This window comes from Mastomys coucha, unplaced genomic scaffold (genome assembly GCF_008632895.1).
Source record: "Mastomys coucha isolate ucsf_1 unplaced genomic scaffold, UCSF_Mcou_1 pScaffold13, whole genome shotgun sequence".
Lineage (NCBI taxonomy): Eukaryota > Metazoa > Chordata > Mammalia > Rodentia > Muridae > Mastomys > Mastomys coucha.
In genome coordinates, this window is record NW_022196895.1 from 78204197 (window position 1) to 78213783 (window position 9587).

Here is a 9587-nt window from a genome sequence, read left to right on the forward strand (position 1 = left end):
CACGTTCTTGCTGTGGTCCCAACCTTTAGATGCTGCTCTTTGGGCAAGACCCAGCCTTACTGGCGTGTGAACATTCATCCCAACAGGCCTTCTAGATAAGACCTGCCTCCGGGCCACAGTGTTGGCTTTTTCTCTATGATGCCTCTGACCATAAGAGATCAAGGAACTCTTAGAGCACAGGAAATCTCTCTCACATGCAGGTTTGACCAAGCCTCTGTTCACAGTGTGAATGAAGAAGGTATGCCAACAACCACAGCCTTGGGTTCCTCCAATCACGTGAGCTACCTTTTTTCAAGATAAAGTAGTTCTGCTCCAATATTGAATAAAGTGCAAACAAACAAATAAAAACATGCAAAGGGCTTACAATTCTCTTTAAAATACCTAATAACACCAACATACACGTCCTGCCCCGGCAACCACTGAGAACTCCTCATTTCCCATGATTCTAACAGTTTCACCTTTTCCTTCCAAAGACTGACTTAGGCCTTTGCAAATGCAAACACTGTCTACAGGGGTAGAGTCATGAAAATAAATGGCTGAGCTAGAAAAGTTAACATGCCAGAATTTACATTACACTTTTTTAACTTAAATTACATGCTTCATAAGGAGTCCTGATTTGGCACTGACACATACCCTTTTTGGTTGTTTTAAAAGTGTCTTGCTTTGTTTCTTACCTCCTAAAATATTATCAAAGTCTTAAATCTAAACACTATTCTTCTAAGATAGGGCAATTTAGTATTTTCACAGCATTTTCCTATGGCAAGTATAAATAAATATGAAATTCATCATGAAAGTTACATTTGTAAATCACATGGTGATGATTTTAATTCTAAGTTAACATTGCTCTAGGGAATAATACTTGGGGAAAACAATCATTAGACATTTGTTGGTACAATCTACATGAGGCAGCATGTCTCTTTGTGTATCAATTCTCCTACAGGACACTTAGGTCTTTATTCATTCTGAATCAAACGTCTCTCCTGCTTTCTCCATGTGACGTGGATATCAACCATGTGGCTAAGTTTTGTCTAGTTTTCAACCCCAAAGAAATTATTAGCTGACTGGCTTCCTGGGTTCTTTGGAGGCACAGCTAATACATTTGGCAAAAACATCCTTAAAACTCCAACACTAGGTTTGCAACAGTCCTGGCAGACTCCCTGAACTTGCTTAGTTCTCCCTAAACTCCCAATTCACAGGATTGTTTCAAAGTAGAGTCACGGCTGATCTCCCGAGATGAAATCGATGCATCTCACATTCCCAGGCAGACCTCTGGGCACCCATGGGGACAACTTTGAAAAGGCCTCCCCCAACTCACATGAGGTGCCAGTCCACAAAGATTCAATAAAATAAAATTCACTATTCTGTGCCCACAGTTGTAGTTCAAACCACAGTCTAGACTACCACCTCTCCTCTCAAAATTAAAAAAGAAAAAAAGAATGTCTTCCCTATATTAACTGGCCTTAAAATGTGGATTTCAAATAGTCTTCATGACTTTTCAGAGCCTGCTCTATACCGTGGAGATCAGAACACATTTGCAGAGTGCTATCAGACTTTTATTCCTTGAGAGATAGAAACTAGACAGACGTTTCTTTTGTTTCACACGTACAATTATAAAGTGAAATGAAATCAGAAAATTATCTTCAGTAGGCCCAGGAGTTCCCTGAACAATCGAAGTACTTTTCATCACTGTGGCATGTAGTTAGAACAACAGGAATTGCTGTCAGGTGAATGAGCTGCCGTGTTACTTGATAATTCACTCCGTCCTCCTCTATCTAGCCCGAGGACAGGAGGCTCCGGCAAACCTTCACACATGGGTGCAGTTGGTGGATGGTGGGGTATCTACTCGGCTCTTGTTTTCCTTAGCATCATTGTGCGGTGATTCATTGAAAACGTGGCACTTGAACACTTGCTTGTATGCCTTCCGGAAGTTTTCTGAGAGAAAGGCGTATATGATGGGGTTCACTGAGGAGTTGCTGTATGCCAGGCAATGGGCAGTGATTCTGAAGAAGAAGGAAGCTGGGGTCAGCGGGAATGCTCCAAACTCAGCCCAGAGGTGGATGACGTGATGGGGCAGCCAGGATATGCCAAACACCACAACGACCACCAGGATAGTCTGTGCAGTCTGGAAGAGAGAGCAATGGAAGAGCGTTGGAGAGGGGACAGGAGCTGCAGGAATACACCGGTCATATCAGAATACAGTGCTGTAAAACACATCCCAATAGCATCCATACGTACTTTATTATTTTTAAAGATTTATTTATTATTTTATGTCAGTACACTGTAGCTGTCTTCAGACACACCAGAAGAGGGTGTCTGATCTCATTACGGGTGGTTGTGAGCCACCATGTGGCTGCTGAGATTTGAACTCACAACCTTCAGAAGAGCAGAAAGCACTCTTAACCACTGAGCCATCTCTCCAGCCCTCATAGGTACTTTCATGAGATCACATAAAAGTGTAAAAATTTGACCTCACACAACACTTCTGTTCATCATCTCAAGACCCGGCTGGGACCTAACACAGTCCTGATTCCTAGGCATGTATGAAGCATGTGTGGACTGTGGTAAGTGAGATTAGAAACAGATCAAGATGAAGGACTGTTGCCTCAACTAAAGAATTCTGCCAGCAGCCAAGAGATGAAGCAGGAGGAGTCAGAGCTCTGGACCAGTGTGACCTTTACACAAGACCCCCAACTCATGAAAACAGAACCAACATGGCAAGCCTCGTCTCATGCACACACACCAAGTCCCATCACAAGCCCAGAGCTCAGGCCAACCTTGATGCACACCAGTAGGAGATGTTGATTTCTCACCAGTAAGTTTTCCTGACGACAAGGTGAAGACTCTGGGGAGCTAATAGTCTCACAGTCATTCCCAGAGCATCATGGAGACTGTACTGGCTAGTTTTGTGTGTCAACTTGACACAGGCTGGAGTTATCACAGAGAAGGGAGCTTCAGTTGGGGAAGTGCCTCCATGAGGTCCAGCTGTGGGGCATTTTCTCAATTAGTGATCAAGGGGGTAGGGCCCCTTGTGGGTGATGCCATCCCTGGGCTGGAGGTCTTGGGCTCTATAAGAGAGCAGGCTGAGCAAGCCAGGGGAAGCAAGCCAGTAAGGAACATCCCTCCATGGCCTCTGCATCAGCTCCTGCTTCCTGACCTGCTTGAGTTCCAGTCCTGACTTCCTTTGGTGATAAACAGCAATGTGGAAGTAAGCTGAATAAACCCTTTCCTCCCCAACTTGCTTCTTGGTCATGATGTTTGTGCAGGAATAGAAACCCTGACTAAGACAGAGACCAACAAGGCATATGGCTAATTTAACTCTGGCTATCCTCTTATTGCTCCTAAGTTAAAAGCACTCAGGCATCTGAAGCAGGTCTCCACGTTCCTTAAGAATTCTCACTAAGTAAACAACAGGAAGAAATTGTCCTTGACTCATGACCTCAGCACTAGAGAACATAGACCAACTGAGCCATGGTCTATGTACATGGGCAAGGCCTCCCTACTGGCCACCAATCTAAGAAGGCGAACAAACCTCAGAAGACCTTTCTGAAGGACACTGCTGACAGTGCTACATGGCAGGACACTGTCTCTATTCTGCTTCTCATGAAAACAAGCCCTTGGGTTCTAGCATGATGCTGTAGTGACCCCAACTGTAAAATTATTTGTGTTGCTGCTCTATAACTGACTTTGCGGCTGTTATGAATCACAATGTAAACACTTTTGAAGATAGAGGTTTGCCCAAAGGGTTGGTGACCTACAAGTTGAGAGCTACTGTTCTAGAATGGAAAGTCTGAAATATAGCATGGGATACCAACATCTCCAAGACTGATTCCTAGCAGCAAGCTAAGACGATAGTAGAACTTCATCACTGTGGAGGTTGAAAGCCAGCAGGTGGGGAATGGCCAGACTTCTGACAGAGAAGGCAGGGGGGCAAGGGGTGGGTTTCAGGTCAAGAACACCACAAGACATGAGGGACAGGAGAAGAGAGCTAAGAGGCATCCTGGATTTTGCGCAATTATCGGCCAGACAGCAGATCTGCTCACCGCCTTTGGAAGATGGCAAAAACCTCCTCAAGACTTGATTTCCTCCTCATTAATGAAGATTAACCAACAAAATGATTCTCAGATTGTACCTGGGCCATGTGAGCACTAACAAGCTCAGCTATTAAGAACCCACGGGCAGGTGTTACAAAGTGAAAGCTTACCTATTAAGCTTTACTTACTGCCTACGCCACAGAGCAAATGCAATTAGCTCACACATATTACGGAAGTGTTTGCTATCAATCCATTTGCCCATTAGTGTGCGAGAACTGCCATTCTCCAGTGACTCAATCAAACACTCTGTAAATGATTATGTTCGCAATACAGGAGACACATTCCCTCCTCTGTCTAATATGGTCAATCTATCTCCCTACAAAAGTCCTACTCTGTCACTATTTCCTGTCATGCTTCTTTTAGGAATCATGGGCTAAGTACAAAGCTTGGAGCAGATCAACACCCCAGTAGCTGATGATGAATTCTATCTTATCAAGATCAGAATTGCAAATGGCTGTGTGCCCGGAATATGCAGTGGTTTTTACAACAGTGGTTTCTCTGATCACTTGTGACTTACCCAAACAAGCCTTTCAATGTTTGCATTCCTTCTGCTTTTCTCAGGAATATGCATCTGAGCCAGGTTCATTTTCGTGGTCAACTGGTAGTGCTAATATAAGTGACCAATAACTTGTGACACAAATATTAGAAGCAAATATTGGATGCATACTCATATGAACTATTGACTACCTAAGAGAGCTTAATAGAATGCTGCTAAGCACCCCAATGATCCAGCTGGGAATCTCAGAGAAGCTATTTTCTCTGGCATGTCTGTGTCCTTCACTCAAGCCTTGGATCTTAGTCCCAGCCTTAGTAGTATAAAAAGCCAGATACCCCCCAAGAGTGGATTTTTTTTTTTCTCTTTCAACAATTGCTGGTGGAGCTGAGGAGAACAAAATTTATTAGGAGAAATTCTGCCCTAATTAGAGACTGTCCTCCTTTGACTGATGATGGCCCCTCCAGTATAGAATTCAGAAAGTAATATGCCTGGAGTTCATCAGCTCAAAGTGAAAGATCTGCTCAGAATAACACATGAGTTTCTCATCTCAGCCCCAGAATTGTGGTAAATCAACACATGAGTTTCTCATCTCAGCCCCAGGATTGTGGTAAATCGGTGTGCCCATCATTACTGGAGAGCATTCTGGGCCCTGTCGCTGAATGGGCTGTGGCTCTTTCAGTGGATAATAGTTACTGGATAGTTAGTTACCTTGGAAGCTGACTCTTTACAATGCTCGGGAGCTTTAGTGAATCCCTGAAGAACCGCATAAAAGCCACAATAAAGATGGGGTTATCACAGGCACCTTAAGTGAAAGCAATTAAAGAGGTTTCACTTGATACTGACAGCTCTCCCAGCAGGGGCACATCTACTCACAGACAGAGCTAGAAAAGCTGCCTCTGCACTATCCCTCTGAAATATCAGAATGCACCAGACTCCCCTGCATGGAAAGTGCCAGGATGAAACAGAGGGACTGCTCTGCATGAAAAAAAATTCTTAATTTTCATCTCTAACATTGTGTTCCTGTTTCTTACAAAGCCATTTGTCTTTGCCAGAGACGGTGTGATACACAGTGACTGAAGTCATTCATTCATTCGGAGCACAGAATCCTACTTTCAACAGAGACATTGTCTTACACTCTTGAGATCTGGCTCTTCCTAGTGCGCTATCTCTTCCTTCCTAACCCTGAACCTGTCTAAAATATGTTAGTCTCCTTTGATTTGTGAGTTGTTCTCTTCAAGCAATCAGAGAGACATCTGTCTTTTCTTCAAAGCATCTCATGCAAGGCGCCTAACAAAACTCAGTGGGGAAGAGAAGTGTGAGCACCGGAGGAGACTGTGATGAGCCCCAAGCAAGCTGTGTGAAGGACAGCTGGAGCTCACTGGGCACATCAGGGAACAGAGTAGAATAACCAAAATGTATCTGTTGAAAGCACGCAGAGGTTCATACAACATCAGTGGGCCTTTGACCAGGTTCTCTCCCAAAAGCACCCACCCACTGTGCTGCCTAGCCCACCCTACCACCCTACCACCCTCTGCCACCAAATAAGTTCTTGTTTTAAGCCAACCAGCCTCAAGCCAGAAGTATCTCCCTGCCTGTCAGCACTCAGGCAAAGTTCTTAATAGGTTACTGGGCTTTTCATGATTTATGGAAGGACATCTTACCTTCTTCCTACATTTTCCCCCATATGGGACTAGCTACACAATGTGCCCATCATAAAGAGCCGGGCTCGTATTTCCTAACAGTGACAAGTTTACACAGAAAGCTCGTCTGCTGATGTGAATGTGTTACTCCTCAGGCTCATTGGTTGAAATCTGATCATCAAGATGGCGGCATCTGGAGGAAGGGTGAACTGGCTGATTCTGTGTGCCAACTTGACACAGGCTGGAGTTATCACAGAGAAGGGAGCTTCAGTTGAGAAAATGCCTCCATGAGATCCAGCTGTGTGTCATTTTCTCAATTAGTGATCAAGGGGGGGAGGGCCCGGCCCATGGTGGGTGGTGCTATCCCTGGGCTGAAAGTCTTGGGTTCTATAAGAGAGCAGGCTGAGCAAGCCAGGAGAAGCAAGCCAGTAAGGAACATCCTTCCATGGCCTCTGCATCAGCTCCTGCTTCCTGACTTGCTTGAGTTCCAGTCCTGACTTCCTTTGGTGATAAACAGCAATGTGGAAGTAAGCTGAATTAAACCCTTTCCTCCCCAACTTGCTTCTTGGTCATGATGTTTGTGCAGGAGTAGAAACCCTGACTAAGACATAGGGTCATCAGGAGAGGGTAAAGCTATGAAGAAAGAGTGCTCCTGAGTAGGACCATTGCCCTTGTGAAAGAGCCCTACCCCTATTCCATCCAGCATGTGCAACTGCAGACAGAAGGCTGATGCCAAAAGTCTACCAGCACTTGACCTTTGACTTGCAGCCTCCACAATATAGGAAATACATTCCCACTGTTTATGAGGTACACCCTATGGGATCTCTCACTCCTGTCACATTAATGAATGGATACAGCACGTGGACAGAAAACTGCTTGGCCACTGAGAGAGCCTGGAAATAAATGACGTTAGAATGAGCCAACAACCAACATCCCCATCAATCTGTTCTCCACTGGAACTTCTTTCCTTCCCATCCATCCACCGCTGCAGTTTGAGTGTGTGATGCCTTGTAACCAAGGCTCACAGGTTTGTGCCCTGCACACCCTGCTGAGGTAGGACTGATGGAAAGAGGTCAGTCGCCAGGGCAGACCTGAGCTTTCTCAGCCCACCCACACTTCCTGATCCTCTCTGATTTCTGAAGGAAGACACAATGTGGCCAGTCACCTCATGGTTCTGCCACTTTGCCTTGCCCACCAGGTTGAACCGTACCCTCTTGAACTCTAACCCAAATAACGTTTCCTCCTTTGAGTTATTTCTTTTTTGGGTATCTGGTTACAGTAAGAAAAAGGATAAGAAACACAGCCGTTGACTATCCGTCTCCATCAGAGTCCCATGTCACCCCTCAATAGTAAGCATGGAGCATGTGTGTCTTGATTACCAAGCCCTGCACTGAGATCTGGAAAGGATCACCAGCTGATTCTCCGTGATTGGATACTGTGGTCTGTGCTGCGTTCTGCCAGGTGACTCTGCTGTCTTTTTTCTTGCTCCTCTGTCTTCAGTCTCATCACCTGCGTCTCTCTTTACCTCCCCACCCCACATCTCTTTCCTATTTCTCTCTTACACACACACACACACACACACACATACACACACATCTCCTTCTTATCTTTCTCTTAGACACACACACACATACACACACGCACCCTACCATCATGTTTATTTGCTCCATGCAAACAAAAAGGCCATTAAATCTATCAGAGGAGCTCAGACATCTGTCCAGCAGCTGTGAAGGGCTAGTCTGAGGAGGGAAGAGAAAAAGACTCCCTTTTCAAATGCTCAAACTTTCTTTCTGGTATAGCGGGAATGAATGAAAGGGAAGCTTATGTAAATATGTATTCATTTTATATAGTACTCGCTCATAAAATGACCGTTATACACTTCCCTCGGCTTCTCTTACATGGTCTTGCATCTTTCCATCAAATACACTATTCTTTCTCTCACCAACTTGCCAAAGACAAAGGTGAGATTCAGCAAAAATTTTGTTGTTGTTACATTTTTGCATGTGTCTTTTGCTTTTGTTCTTTGTTTTTCAAAGGGTAGTTTGACTCTCTCGATCAGAGTAAAAACTCTGTTTTGTTTTTTGGGCCTCGGGATTCAACCACAGGCCTCTTGCATGTCAGGGATAGGCTCTACCAAGAGAGTGTATCCCAGCCCTTTGATGTTTATCTTTTATTTTTAGATAATTTGGGTCTTGCTAAGTGACTTGGGTTTGCCTTGATTTCTAAATTTGGCATCCTCCTGTCTCAGCTGTCCAAGCAGCTAAAATCAGAGGATCTTACCACCTGGCTTAAATCTTTTGGATTCATGGTAAATATTTAGCATGATTGGTAGGCATCTTCTTCATTGTTGAATCCTAGTACACGATGTGTGTGTGTGTGTGTGTTTGTGTGTGTATGTGTGTATGTGTGTGTCTGTATGTGTCCCTGTGTGTGTATGTGTCTGTGTATGTGTATGTGTGTATTTGTGTCTGTGTGTGTCTGTGTGTCTGTGTGTGCGTCTGTGTATGTGTATGTCTGTCTGTGTGTGTGTTGTTGTGTGTGTATCTGTGTGTCTGTGTGCGTCTGTGTGTATGTGTGTCTGTGTGTGTGTATCTGTGTGTCTGTGTGCGTCTGTGTGTATGTGTGTCTGTGTGTGTGTCTCTGTATGTGTCTGTGTGTGTCTGTGTGTGTGTATGTGTGTCTGTGTCTGTGTATGTGTGTGTGTGTGTGTCTCTGTATGTGTCTGTATATATGTGTCTGTATGTGTCTCTGTGTGTATGTGTGCCTGTGTATGTGTGTATGTGTGTGTGTGTCTCTGTGTGTGTATGTATGTCTGTGTGTGTGTGTCTGTATGTGTCTCTGTGTGTGTGTATGTGTGCCTGTGTATGTGTGTATGTGTGTGTATGTCTCTGTGTGTATGTGTGTGTCTGTGTGTGTGTGTCTATATGTGTCTCTGTGTGTGTGTATGTGTGTGTGTGTCTGTATGTGTCTCTCTGTGTGTGTATGTGTGTCTGTGTGTGTATCTGTGTGTCTGTGTGTGTCTGTGTGTGCCTGTGTGTCATTGTGTGTGTGTCTGTATGTGTCTCTGTGTGTGTGTATGTGTGTGTGTGTGTATGTGTCTCTGTGTGTGTGTTGTTGTGTGTGTATCTGTGTGTCTGTGTGTGTCTGTGTGTGCCTGTGTGTATTGTGTGTGTGTGTGAGCACAATCTCATACTCGCACTCACACTCTCGTGCCTATTTGTGGAATCCAGAAGACAACATCAGGTATCTCTTCTCAGGAGCAATCTACCTTGTTTCTTGATTAGCCAGGGTCCCTCATAGGCCTATAACTCTCTGACCTCATAGGCCTATAACTCTCTGACCTCATAGGCCTATAACTCT

General features: G+C 44.6%; 1 protein-coding gene across 1 annotated transcript in view; it reads right to left on the bottom strand.

Moving 5' to 3' along the window:
• Nucleotides 1-902: 902 nt before the first annotated feature.
• Galr1 (galanin receptor 1) overlaps nt 903-9587 on the bottom strand; it is a 16655-nt gene continuing 7970 nt past the window's right edge. The window contains exon 3 of the mRNA XM_031366343.1: nt 903-2122. Within this exon, the coding sequence (XP_031222203.1) occupies nt 1805-2122 (318 nt within the window). The 3' untranslated portion in view covers nt 903-1804. The remainder of the gene's footprint in view (nt 2123-9587) is intronic.